General features: G+C 39.5%; 1 protein-coding gene across 2 annotated transcripts in view; it reads right to left on the reverse strand.

The window, feature by feature from the left end:
• Window positions 1-14547, reverse strand: part of PHKA1 (phosphorylase kinase regulatory subunit alpha 1) — a 274019-nt gene that overhangs the window by 163072 nt on the left and 96400 nt on the right. For both annotated transcript variants that reach the window (XM_075538855.1, XM_075538854.1), the window contains 3 exons: window positions 12221-12343; window positions 5153-5248; window positions 4308-4415 (listed from right to left, as the gene is read on the reverse strand). In XM_075538855.1, the coding sequence (XP_075394970.1) occupies window positions 4308-4415; window positions 5153-5248; window positions 12221-12343 (327 nt within the window). The remainder of the gene's footprint in view (window positions 1-4307; window positions 4416-5152; window positions 5249-12220; window positions 12344-14547) is intronic.

The raw sequence follows: 14547 nt of genomic DNA on the forward strand, positions 1-14547 counted from the left end.
TCCATAATAATTAATTGTCCTGTTGTGGGAACAGAACAAGGGAAAATTGTATGGCTTAAAATCAAGAAAGGTGTATGTCAGGGTTTTATTTTCTCACCATAGTTATTTAAACTGTATACTGAGCAAATCATCACACAAGTTGGATTATATGAAGAGGAATGTGGCATTGGGATCGGAAGAAAGCTTATTAACAACAAATATGGATGACACAACCTTACTTGAAAGTGAGTAGGATTTGAAGCAATTGCTGATGAATGCTGAAGATCATAGATTGCAGTCTTCAGTACAAAAAACAAAAATTTCACAACTGGTAATAACATGATAAACAGAGAAAAGATTGAAGTTGTCAAGGATTGCACCTTGCTTGGATCTACAATCAATGAGCTCATGTAAGCAATGGTTAAGTGATCAAATGACACATTACATTGGGTAAATCTACTGTGTAAGCCCTTTTCAAAGTGCTGAAAAACAAGGTTGTTACTTTGAGGAGTATGGTGTACCTGACTCAAGCCATGGTATCTTCTTCCTTTTTTTAAAAAAAATCATTTTATTGGGGGTCTCTTACAAATGTTATAACAATGCATCATTCAACGGTATTAAGCACATGTGTACATATGTTGCCATCAACATTTCTGAAACAATTTCTTTCTACTTGAGCTCTTCGCATCAGCGCCTCTTTTTTCCCTTCCCTCCCCCACTGCGGTAGTTACATAATCTATTGTCAATTTGAGAGGATTAAGAATGAAGGGATGAAGAGCCCACCAACTAGGAAAACATCTTCAGCAATGACACATTAAAGGGCTTATCACTAAAACATACAATACTTTGCTAGTCTACAAAGTGGGCAAAAGACCTGAACCAAAGTTTCTGAATGATCAATAAACACATGAGAAAATGTTCCCAATCATCAGCCATAAGGGAAATGCAAATGAAAACAACTATGAAATACCACCTAACATCTTCCAGATAGCCTAATTAAAAAATCAAAAAGTAGCAAGTGCTGAACAGGGTGTGGTGAGATAGGAACTCATCCATTGCTGGTTGTCCTGTAAGTATGTGCAGCCACTATGGAAATTGATCAGGCGATACATAAAACAAATGAAAATTGAGCTACCATATGATCCAGGATTCCCTCTACAGACCAAGACCAGACATCTGTGTGCCACTGTTCATCATGGCACAGTTTACAATCCCAAAGACCTGGAAACAATCTAAATTTCCATCAACTGAAGAACGGATTAAAAATATCTGGTATATACATACAATAGAGTTTGACATATCCCTAAAAAGCAACAATGAATGCATGTAGCACATTGCCTCAAGGGAAGAGTTGGAGGAAATTGTGCTAAGCGAAGTTAGCCAATCACAAAGGAACAAGTACAACATGAGTCCACTGAAGTAAGCTCAAAAGTACAATGGGCATAGAGGATAAGTGACTTCATGCACAAATCCCAGGTCGAGGTCCAGGCACTTTGGCAGGGGTCTGATACAACTCAGGGATACATATGGCAGCCAACTAAAAAGGAGGGCAAAAGAGAGGGGTTAAATGAGGGTGATGGTGGAACAGGGTACTAATACACCCATGGGAAGGGTATTGTTTATGTCTCAACAGGAAAGGGAGAAAGGGACCAGACCCTATCACAGAGCACCAAGCCTTGAGGGCAATACACTTGCAGGGAGCAGTGAACTAACAAAGAGGTTTATGGGGCTGGGCCCAAGCCAAGCTATGTTGACCCCTTCCCCAGAAGAAGGCAATACAGAAGACAGCACTGAAGATATAGCCCAGGGAGGGAGGGAGGGAGGTCTGTCCAGACGACACTGGAGAACTAAGAAGCAGAAGCAGAAGCAAGAGAGAGAGAGAGAGAGAACACCTCATCATGGCCCACCAAGTCCTGGGGGATGGCATGCCTGCTCAGAGCAGTCAATGCACAGAGAGGACTGTAGGGCCGGCCCTACTACAAGACATAGCGTTCCCTCACTGACCCATAGTGCTATGGGGGACATCACTGGAGACACTGTGTGGAAAGCCATGGCATTTTCAATCACCTCATATGCATGTGAAGATTGGACACGAATAAGGAAGATTGTAAAGAATTGGTGCACTTCAGTTATGGTGCTGGTCAAGAATATAGACAGTACTGTTGACTGTCAAAAGAACATACAATTCTGTCTTGGAAGAAATACAGCCAGAATGCTCTGTAGAGGTAAAGATGGTGAGACTTTGTCTCATGTATTTTGAACATGTTATCAGGAGAGACCATTCCCAGGAAAAAGACATCATGCTGGTAAAGTTAACAAAAGTGGAACACCTTCAACAAGATGGACTGACACAGTGACTGCAACAATGAGCTCAAGCAACAATTGTGAGGATGGTGCAGGACTGAGCAGTGTTTCCTTCTGTTGTACATAGTGTGGTCATAAGTCAAACCTACTCGACAGCATCAAATAACAGCATACTTTCACCGTATGAAAATGTTCTAGCCTTCTGAATTAATTTTATAAAGAAAAATCAAGAAGTATTGCTACTAGGGTTCCAGTTCACACGAGCACAGGTTTACTCCAAACAATACATGTTTAAGCATGGCTCTATGGTCAGTGGATGGTTGCAGACAAGTTCTCTCAGTAATACACCTTTCTTAGTCATGAGTCAGAATCAATGGTAGTAAATTTGGTTTAGGGTTTGAATCTCATTAGGGTGCCTTCACAAAAAAAGTTCAAGCAACACATTTTCAGGGTGTCTGTTGGGTCAGTTATATTCTAGGTAGAGAGGTAAGCCCAATGAATGTTCTTAAAAATAGGTTATGGCAACTGTGTTTTGGGATTCTAAAAGGGACATCTTGATATATTTTTTCATAAACAGAATGATCACTGGGACATTTTAAAAATCATTTTATTGGGGGCTCGTACAACATCTATCATAATTCATACATCCATCCATTGTGTCAAGCACATTTGTACATTTGTTGCCATGATCATTCTCAAAACATTTGCTTTCTACTTCAGCCTTTGGTATCAGTTCCTCACTTTTCCTCTCCCTCCCCGCTCCCCCCTCCCTCATGAACCCTTGATAATTTATAAATTATAATTATTTTATCATATCTTACACTGTCTGACATCTCCCTTTACTCATGTTTAAGAAAATTTAAAAGCTGCACTGGTGAAAAAAGGCCAGCAACATTACAGCAAGGATGTTTTTTCCCCCTCACAACAATGCACGTGCTCATTCTACAAGGGTAGATATGGCTGTCCTGTGAGAGTTTTGTTGGAAAATCACACCCCATCTGCCCCACAGCCCTAATATTGCCCTTTCAGACTTTCTTTTGCTGCCCAAACTAAAAGAACATAGAAAAATGACATGATTAGTGCCTCTCAAAGATTCCAAAATCGTCATTTCAATGAGATGTAAATCAAAGAGAGCAGAATTATTCAGAGGAAGGGTCAGAACTGAAAACATTGCCTTCAGATGTATGGAAGATATGTTGAGAAACTGTAGCGTCATATTATTACATTTTTGTTCAGTTTTGTTTAGTTCCCATGTTTCTCTGGCAACTAATTTTTACTTACCCTCATAAATTATAAACAATATTCTGACCCTACCTCCTAACTACTCTGGATATAAATATTAGATGATCAGACTATAATACTTAATATTAATTAAGTCATTAGTCCTATTTTCTCATTCATATGAGGGTATTGCAAAAAGTTCACAAAAAACTGCAATGAAAAGATCATGGAATTTGTCCATGAATAATTTAAATTCCCTTATATATCTGCTAAACTTCCTGCTCAGTAGAAATCTTTAGACTTCTTCAGTTTTTGTTCACTCATCTCCTCCTCAGTTCACTGCATTTAATTTATTCTAATTGAATGAAAAAGTCACTGGGTACGGATTATTTTAAAAAGCCCATTTTTACTAGATTCATTGTTATGTCAACTGAAGATAATCAAGCAGTCGTGGCCATAGCAAAGGAAAACAAAACAATCATCCAAATAAAGAAAAAGTAGCTGTGAGTAGTAATACTAAATAGTCCCCAGGTATGGCACTAAGGAAACTTTTGAAAGAGAAAGATCCAAGATCTCTTGACAGCTCCAAACAACGATACCTATGGGTAGTAAAAAAAAGAAGACATAGTTGCAAGGGGCAAAGATTTCTGTTAAAGGTTGGCCACGCTCTTCATTCGGAGAATCTGGAATAAAAGCAAAGGTCAAAAGCAAAAGACCGCCTTCAGCCATAATGAGCTATTCACAAATTCAGTCATTGTAGTAAGACAGAAACAAAGTCGGAGAGCCTTGAAATGTCTCCTTACCTCTGCCATCAAGCTTCCTAAGATGTATAGAGACTGACCCCACATGTGAGGCAACTTGCCCATAGGGACGCGATCCACACTGTGAGGATTTTTATATTCTTCATCAACCTAAGAGAAACCATGAACAGGCCACCTGAGATAATGGAAGGTTTTATTCTGTACAATCAAAATGCTAAGTCTGGATTCAGATTTCTACTCCATAAAAGAGTCACATATGCAATGCAATGAAAAGCCAAGCACTATAACTATAGTCTAGGGCAGAATTTCTCAAACTGCAATATGCATACAAATCATCTGAGGAGCTTGTTCAAATGTGTATTCAGATTAAAGTAGCTCTAGGGGTGGGACCCCAAATCTACATTTTAACAAGCTCGCAGGTGATTCTGCTAATCCTGTTTCTGGTAGTTTATTCTACCCATCTCCACCAGCATGAAAACTATATTTCTCCAATGCCTATAATGTTTTTTCCCATGGTACTTTTGACTGACATTTTTGGGAAAATGACGGTAGTACATACTTCATTTCCCAGACCTTACTAGAAAATCCCAGATAGAAACCTCTCAGCAGGAATCCAAAATTGTGAAAACTGATACCGAATATCACTCCAGTTCTGCCTGTAGATACCTATACTGTTCAAAACCTAAAAGTTTGGTCTTGTCCTTTTCTGACTTTGCAATAGTGTCATAATTGAGATTGTTTAAATTTTTATGTTTAAATGAATAAAATAATATTTCTGCTATTCTATAATTAAAGAAAAACTTGATTAAAAATTGAAAATTATTTTACTCTAATGTGGCAACGATTTAAAACATTACATCTTTGTTTCTCAGCGCTGTTCAATATACCTTGTCAGGAGGAACACTGTAGAGCTCTGGCAGAAGTGGGACTCCATTTTTGCCCTTGATAAGAACTCCTTCAAGAGCCTCTCTATACTCTTGAACCTGCAGATAAAAGAAAGGCAGGAAACAAACTTATAGAGCATTCCCTTGGGAACCTAAAGAAGGTTTGTGGCCAAAGAACGCCCTATTGCAAAGGAATTTATTCACCAAGGGAAAGAAAGGGAAATAGTATTTCCTAAATGCTTTCTACAGGCCAAATACCATGCTAGGACTTTTGTTTTTGCATACATTAATGTATTTTCTTTGAATGATTATATTTTTAAAATGTGCAAACATCACTTTTTTACAGTGAAGCTCAAAAGTGTGACAAAATAATAAAAAAATCATACAGCAAGTGGTTGAGCTCAAATTTTGGCCCAGGTCAGCCCCCCTCCAGAGGACTCTTTTTATTCTCTATGTACTACTCTTTGACATTTCATGTATTGGCTTTTAAAATCTTTATTTTTACATGCTGAATTCAGTTCCCTATTAAAGTCAAGCTCAACATTTTTTTGCAAGTTAGCATACATAATTTTAAAAACTGTAGTTAATGTTTAAAAATAAAAATTCTGTTATAGTCCTTGTTTTATTCCAGTACATTTAATGTAGTTGAGAATAATTTGAGCATAACATGACTTTCAAAATTGCTTATGTACAACTTCATTCTGAGAACACATAGTGATAGTACATTGAGGGGATTGCAATGGATTAATTGAAACAAAATTTGTATGCATTGTTGAATATAAAACCGATGATCTGCTCTGTAAATCCTCACCAGTAAAAATTTGTAAAAATTAAAAATATACTCCATTCTATAAGACATACGAGGGGTTCCCCCCCCAAATACCTGGAATACCCCCACCCTGGCCCCAAGTTACATATGAAAAATTTTTTTTACAAAACAACCTTATCACCTTCAAAGTACTTTCCATTACACTTAATATACTTGTCAAATCTGTGATTCCGTTCTTGAAAACATTGTTCAAACTCATCTATTTGGATGGCTGACCTCGTTTTTTTCTTTCACCTTGTCTACATTGTCAAACTGTTGTTCTTTCAAGCTCCTCTGCATTCATGGAAACAAAAAGAAGTCACACAGAGCAAGGTCTGGTGAGTAAGGTGTGTGAGACAAGAGAGGCTTGATGGTTTGTTTGTTTGTTTGTTTCTTGCCAAAAACTGGTGCACTAAGGTGGCTGTATGAGCAGATGCACTGTAGTGATCACAAAAGCAATGCCCCATCTGCCACAAATCAGGCCTTTTTTGTCTCAGATTGTTACACAATCTTTTCAGAACCTCTAAATAGAAATCTTGATTAACAGTCTGACGTGATGGAGCAAACTCCAAATGCACTATGAGTCGACATTTTTGTCTATTCAGGAAGTTGATGGATGTCCAGAACGAGGTTTGTCATCAATTGACATCACACCTTTTTTGAAATGAGAAAAACTCATGCACTGGAGTGTTTCCCATAGTGCTGTCCTTATAAGCTCTCTTCAACATCACAACAATTTCTTCAGCATTTTTTCCCGAGCAACAAACACACACACAAAATGAGGTTCAAGTGAAACTGCTTTCCCCAAAAAATGCACTGTGACCAGAGAGAACCTTCCCAGGTGGCACCACTGTGTGCACTCAGAGCAAGTTGCTCAATGCTTGTATGAAAGTTCCACTTAGCAGAGCTTTTTACCATTTTTGAGTGGTACACCCTTGTATACACACCTGATGAGGAGAATGAGCCATATCAGTCACACATATTATTACAGTTTTCTTTGTGATTTCAGATCACTCTCCTTCAACCATGTGATAGTTAGGTATTGTATCAGCTTTGCTAGGCCAGGATTCTCAGTGATCTGGCAGTTTAGACGTAGTAATTTCCTATGATGTGACCTAATACAATATAATCACTTTCATAACAGGATCTACTATTAGCACTCATTCAGTTTTAAGATTAGGGTGGGATGCAACATATTGACTCAGATTACAGTCCTGATGTTATGAATCAAAATGAAGTTTCCTCAGAGTTGTGGCCAGCTTCCAATAAAAGGGGACACTGCAAAAACTTGGTTGCTTTTTATTGTCTGAGTCCTGCATCTGGTTCATCCATTTGCATCAACCATGTACCATATTGTCTTGAATCCTGAGAGTCATTGGTGGACTGCCATCTGACCCACTGAACTTGGATTCATTTGCCTCTGCAGTGCCCAGCTTGTTCTCTTCCTACCAATCTTGCCTACCATCAGTCTCCACAGTTATGAGAGTCAGGAGAAGCCTCCTGACCCACAGACCTGGAACTTGACCTAACGTGCCTATTTCTACAACTGTGTGTGACAATTTCTTGAAATAAATTTCTACATATTTTATATATAACCTTCACTGGTTTTATTTCTCTGAAGAACCCAGCCTAAGACAAACCACATCACAACAATTCATAAGTTGGGCCCTTTTTTATGGCCAAACTGAGCTGCACAATGGCATCCTCCTCCTTAATTTTCCTGGCCAATTTTTAATGTTCCCCTCTGTTTTTTGTTCTTATCTTTCTTCTCTCATTAATTTCTCCCTCTCTTTTGTTTTCATCCTTTCACAGACAGGGTGGTGGCATGGGAGCTAGGCAGGTGGGCTGTCAATGTAAATATAGGCACATGTTTACACAGCACTTCAGAACGTTGTCAAAGTAAGAATGCTATATTTATCACAGTATTTATATATTGCTATGTAAAACTGCGTAAAAAGAGTTCTGGTGGTGTACTATGCTACACACTGAACTGCTAACTGTATGGTCAGTGGTTTGAATACACCAGTTTCTCTGTGAGAGAAAGATAATGTTTTCTACTTACATAAAGATTTAAAGTCCTGGAAGCCTGCAGGGCCAGTTCTACTCTGTTCTAAAGGGTTGCTGTAAGTTGGAACTGACTTGATGGTACTGAGGTTTTTTTGTTTGTTTTTAAAAATATTTAACATGCACAATGCTACACTACTACTTTTATTAGGTTTTTATAGTTTTAATGTGTTACTGACAGTTTTTAAGTCTTATGGCACTAACCTTATCTTCCCATAAGCTGTGTAGTTTTTATTTTTAAGAAATATGAAAATATCTTCAATAAGTTTATGGAAAATGCATAGTATGGAAAAATAATGCATAGATTTCAAAAATTTTCCACACCCAAATAAGCTAGTACTATATTGTTATAATATGTCCGAATAGGACCTAGTTTGAAGCGCTAAGAAGGATAAGATATCACTTTGAAAAAAGCTCAGAACAGAGCAACATAAATTATACGAAACTTTAAGGAAAAATAAATATCAAATTTATGGTGAAACTTGAGTGCAAGAATGGTAAAATCATCGATGCTTGAAGAAAAGTTTATGAGGACAATAAAAAGAAATAAGCAGTTCATAAATGGATAATTCATCTTAAGAAAGTTGAGATGATGTTAGGTATAAAGTCTGAAATGGCAGACTTTCCACATCAATTTGCAAGGAAAAAAATAACCTTGTACATGCCCTAATGGAAGGGAACCAATGATTGACAGCAGAAAAAATGGCTAACACCATAGACATCTCAACTAGTTCGGCTTACCCAATTCTGACTGAAAAATTAAATTTGAACAAATGTTCTATTTAATGGGTGCCAAAAACATTAGACCCAGATCAGTTGCAGACAAGAGCAGAGTCCTCAATGGGATTTTTAAATGAATGCATTGGAGATCTTGAAGAATTTATGAAAAGAATTGTAACAGTGGATGAAACATGGTTTACCAGTATGATCCTATACATCAGGTGTTCTCAAACTATGGTCCATGGGCCACATGCGTCCCACAGAGGACATTTATCCAGCCCGTCGGGTGTTTTGGCCCCGTTTGTTTTTTAACTTCAAAATAAGATATGTGCAGTGAGCATAGGAATTTGTTTAATATTTTTAAAACTATAGTCTGGCCCTCCAACAGGTCTGAGCGACAGTGAACTGGTCCCCTGTTTTAAAAATTTGAGGACCCTTGCTATAGATCATAGGTTCCCAAATTCATTTTTTGCCTTCTTGGGAAAGATATTATGAAGTGCCTTCCTGGAAATTAAAACTTTTTTTACTATAGCATATAATCCAGAATAAAGTATAAGTACTTGGTTTTGCAGTCCCTCTGGATTTTTCTAATGCCCCCAGGAAGCAGTGCTAGCCACTTTAGGAAGCACTGTTTTAGACCAAGCACAATCAAAGCAGGAGCTCCCAAAAGGTAGAAGGGATCCAGTCAAAGTAAAAATGCTCAAAAACCAAGGTCATGGCAACAGGTTTTTTAAAATAATCAAGGCATTTTTGCTTGTTGACTTTCTATAGGGACAAAGAACAACAATGTTTACTTTTTATGAGTGTATTTTGAGAAAGTTAGCCAAAACCTGAGCACAAAAATGACTTAGAAAGCTTCACTAGAAAGTCCTTCCCATCTCTTAAATGCTCCTACTCATTCCTTTGATGAAACAAGGGCAATTTGGTGAGTTCTTTCGGTGAATCTGTTAAAATCTATCCATCTTACAGCAATGATTTGGCACCTTCTGACACTTGTTTCTTGGTTTTTAAAAAGATCTTGCCTGGTCTTGGCAAAAGGAACTCCATTTTGAATCCGGTACCTTCAGCTTGGCTCTCAGAATTCACCTCTCATAGACCTCCCTTTCACTGACCTCCCTCTCTCACTGATCTCCCCCTCCCCTGCTCAACCTTCAAATTCTTGGAGCTGGCTCCTCCCTGAGCCAGAATGTTTTCTGAAGGTATGCACACTCCACTCTAGCCGTCCTTGGCATATAGATAAGGTCAAAGACCTTCTCCCTTCTGAAGCACCTGTGTGCACAGATCCTCCCCAGCTTGGACCCTTCCCAGCTGTGCCTGCCAGCAGGGGTATAAAAACCACAGCCTAAATTCCCCAAAGTGCGGTCTCAAAGGCTCAATTCCCTGAGTTGCTGAATCCGCCTGCTTCTAAATTTTGCCGATTGGATCTTTGGTTCTGTTTTGCACCCCAAAATTCCTTACATTCTTGGTACCGAAACCCGGGATAGGGGTGCAGCTCCCCCTCTTTGGGGGTCCCCTGAGAGTCCCCCTATCTCCCCAAATCTCCAGGACTTTTAGGCGTGGTGTCCGGAATAGGCGTGCAGCTCCCCCCTCCTTTGGGGGTCCCCTGAGAGCCCCCCTATCTCCTTGCCTTCCGAGCTTGGACATGCTCAAACCAGTCTATGGCTGCCCTGGTGAGTCTCTCCCTCTCCCGCACTCCCTCTTTCCCTCTTCCACACTCTCTATCTCCCTCTCACTCCCTTCCGGCTTGGTTTTGGCTTTTGAGCTACGCCAGAGTTTTCCTGTACTAGATGGGGCCATGCCAGGAATCCTCCTTCCGCAGATCCCAGGGGTCGCTGGAGAGTGATTGTCTTTGAGACGTCTTGTCAATCCCTCTCCCTCCTTTGCCGCCATCCTAGGCAGGACTCACTGGGGATGCCTGGGAGCCTCCTGCCTAGACACGCTCACCCAAAAGCCAAAACCTTGTCACTGCTCACTCCCTCTGACTCTTACCATGGGCGCCAGGCACCCCGCCTCAGACTGGACTAACTCTCAGAGGGTTAGCCTAGGCTCACCATGGCCGCCAGGTGCCCCCCCACCCTCAGACTAGACTAACTCTCAGAGGGTTAGCCTAGGAATGTTTCACCTGGCTGTGTGTTTCCTATTCACACCACTGTGGTGTCTGTAAGCTGAATTTCTTTGTCTTCTCCTCCCTCTCTCATCATGGGCGCCGGGCAGTCCAAAATTGACCCATTGACTCCACTGGGCTGTCTCTTAAAAAAACTTCTCTTGCCTGGGGTATACTCAGACCTTGCAAAAGAAAAAGCTTGTTTTACTCTCGCAAGTTGCCTGGCCACAATATCGTCTTGATAATCAGTCTCATTGGCCCCCGACTGGCACTTTCAATTTCACAATTCTACGGGACCTGGACAATTTTTTCAGGAGGACTGGTAAGGATTCTGAAGTCCCCTATGTGCAGGCTTTTTGGGACTTGAGTTCCCCCCTCCCACCCCAGCTTTGTAGCCACTGTTCCACCGTCAAATCCTATTAGCGCAGGCCTCCCAAACCAGTACCCCCCCCCCCACTCTCAGGGAACTACCTGAACTCCTCAGCGTGCTGCTCCCACCACCTTACCAGTCCCCTCCACCCTCCTCGCAGCCTGACCGGTCATCCAACAGCTCCCCCCAATCCTCGCCAATCAATTTCGAAAGCTCTAACGATATCTAAGAAAAATTCCTATTTTTCTTCAGTCATTAATGTTAAAAAGATTCCATTGGAGTGGTTAAATTTCCAGTACCATTAGTTCTTTAGGAATGAACTAAATGACTGGTATCATCACTTACAAAAGTGTCTTGAATATGACATTGAATATGATAATGAGCTGTGCTGAAAAATAAACTTTCTAAAGTCCCATGGACACATGTTGCACTGCAGTAGAATTAAGTGTACTCTATACTTATAAAACATTTTGAAATTCTAAGTGCCTTTGAGATTTTTTCTTCACTGAAACAAGAAAAAAAATCTTACCTTTTAAACAGAGAAATGGAAGGAGTTAATGACCGCACTTGGGCAAGTCAATTGTTAGTAATAACACCAAGAAATTGAAAGAGAAAGAAAAAGAAATATATATAAATTTTATAACTCTGAACCGAATTTCCTCAGTGAGCCCTGGTGGTATAGTGGCTATGTTTAAGACTGCACATGGTTGGCAGTTCAAAACCACCACCAGCTCTGTGGGAGAAAGACTTGGCTTTCTCTTTCCATAGATAATTGGTGATGTAATGGGTTATGGTTGGGCTGCTAACCTTAAAGTTAGCAGTTCAAAACCATCTGCAGCTCTGCAAGAGAAAGATGAGGCTTTCTACTCCTGTAAAGATTTAAAGTCTTGGAAGTCCACAAGGGCAGTTCTACTCTGTCCTATGGGGTTGTTATAAGTCACAGTTGATTCAAAGGCAGTGAGGTTTTTTTTAGTATTAGAAAAAAAACTTTCAGCAGCTTATTACCTGTTCCTCATTGGCACAGAAGATCCCATCAAGAATAAAGTATGTCCAGAACAATGGCCATTCACACTCAATGTTTTCAAATAACTTCAGCTCTGCTGGTTCATAGTACAGTCGACTGGGATCCTGGGGGGGGGGGGTGGGCAACAAACATACAAATAAGAAACAACAAAATCACTTACTGGGAGCCACTCTTAATCCCTTTCTCAGGACAAACTTTTGAAGTTGTGGAAAGACTGTGGCAACCTGAGTTCCAAATCTCCCCTCTTAGAAAAGACACCTTAATCAGAAACTGACAAAAATAATCCCAGAAAAAAAGGGGGAAAGCTATGGATGTTATTCCATCCTGGCAAGACACTGCTGCCAGGAACCAGGTGATACAGACCATTGTGGTGAGGGAAGAGCACCCTTCCCCTCCCCTGCTGCTGATCAATACCACTCTGTCAGCATTACTGGAGAGAGACTGAGTGAGAATTTTGCCAGGTGCATACACACATCTCTAAGGTGAGGGGCTAGAAGGGTCCCAATTCGCTCAATGCAGTCAGCCGGACTGGGGAAACTTGGATCTTGTGTTAGTCTGGGTTGACTAGAAAAACAAATCTAGTGACACTTATGTGTATAAGAAAGAGCTTTATATAAAGAGTAATTGTACATTAAGAAAACATCCCAGCCCCGTCCAGATCAAGACCGTAAGTTTGATATCAGCCCATTTGTCCAATAGCAGTCTATAAATTCCTCTTCAGACTCACACAGTCATGCAATAATGCTGAATGCAGGAAGATCACAGGCCAGTGGGTTGAAAGTCTTGTAGATCCAGTGGTGGCGGAGGCATCTCCGCGCTGGGATGGATATTCACGTGGCTCCTCCAGCTTCAGGGCTCTGGTTCCATCAGCGCAGCTCCATATGTCTTGTTAGCAGCTTCAGAAAGTATGGGTCTGGCCTCCAGAGAACTATTTATCTCCATAGCACCTCCAAATGAGGTCATCAAGGCTAAACTCGACCCCTTCACTCTTAATAGTCTCAAATTGATACCAGATTATGTAACTACCACAGATAGGCAGTAGACTGGCTCCCAGCATCTGGCTGGACCTCTTGGGATTTGGACTGTGGCAGAATTTCCTCGGCACATTGGGAGGACTTAATAGCAATTTTGTATAGACTATTCAACAGTATACAAATTGACAGTATATTGTAAACTCATTTTATGAAGCAAGTATAACTCTGATACCTAAACCAGGCAAAAACATCTCCAGAATTGAAAATCACAAACCAATATCTCTAATGAATATAGATGCCCAGATTTTCAATAAAATTCTCACCAACGGAATTCAACAAAGCATCAAAACTAAACTAGAATAAAACATCATGATCAAATGGCTTAATATTAGGGAAAAATCAATATAATTCACCACATGCAGAAAATAAAGGAGAAGATCCATATGACTATATCAATCGATACAGGAAAAAGAATTTGGTAAAATTCAACATACATTCCAGATAAAAACACTTATTGTAGAAGGGAAATTTCTCAACAAAATAAAAGGAATATATATGAAACCAATGGCCTGCCTCTCACTTAATGGAGAGAAATTGAAAACATTTCCTCTTCAAATGGAAACTAGACAAGGTTGGGCTTTGTTACCACATTTGTTTAATATAGTCCTAGAAGTTTTCACTAGAGCTATAAGATATCAAAAAGGTATAAAATGTATCCACACAGATAGAGAAGAAATAAAATTTTCTTTATTTGTAGATGGCATAATCCTATATATATAAAACCCCAAAGATTCAATTAAAAATTTGTTCAAAGTAATTGAAAATGTTGGCAATGTAGCAATGTAGATTCTTGTATGTTGAAAATAATGATATTGAAAAAGATACTAAAGGAACAACATCACTTACAGTAACTACCCAAAAAGTAAAATATTTAAGAATAAATGTGACCAGAGAAACAAAAGACATACAAAGAAAACTACAAAACAATCCTTTAAGAACCTTACAGAAATGGAGCAAGTTACCATGCTCCTAGACAAAATAAATAACTGGGAGCTACTAAGAATACAACTTTTATGCACATTAAAAAGACTCCACCAAATAAATAAATAAAAACTTCATCAAAAGAATCAACAGATAACCTATAGGTAGGGAAAAATATTTAGTAACGATACATCAGATAAAGGGCAAATCTCCATCTATATAAAACTAGCAACATCTTAACTAGAAAAATACCAATAACCCAATCAAGGCTGTTGATTATCATATGAAGAAATGCTCATGTTCATTGGAAATAAGGAAAATATAAATTAAAACAACAGTGGCATCCCACAGAA

The sequence above is a fragment of the Tenrec ecaudatus genome, chromosome X (assembly GCF_050624435.1).
Source record: "Tenrec ecaudatus isolate mTenEca1 chromosome X, mTenEca1.hap1, whole genome shotgun sequence".
In the NCBI taxonomy this organism is placed as follows: Eukaryota; Metazoa; Chordata; class Mammalia; order Afrosoricida; family Tenrecidae; genus Tenrec; species Tenrec ecaudatus.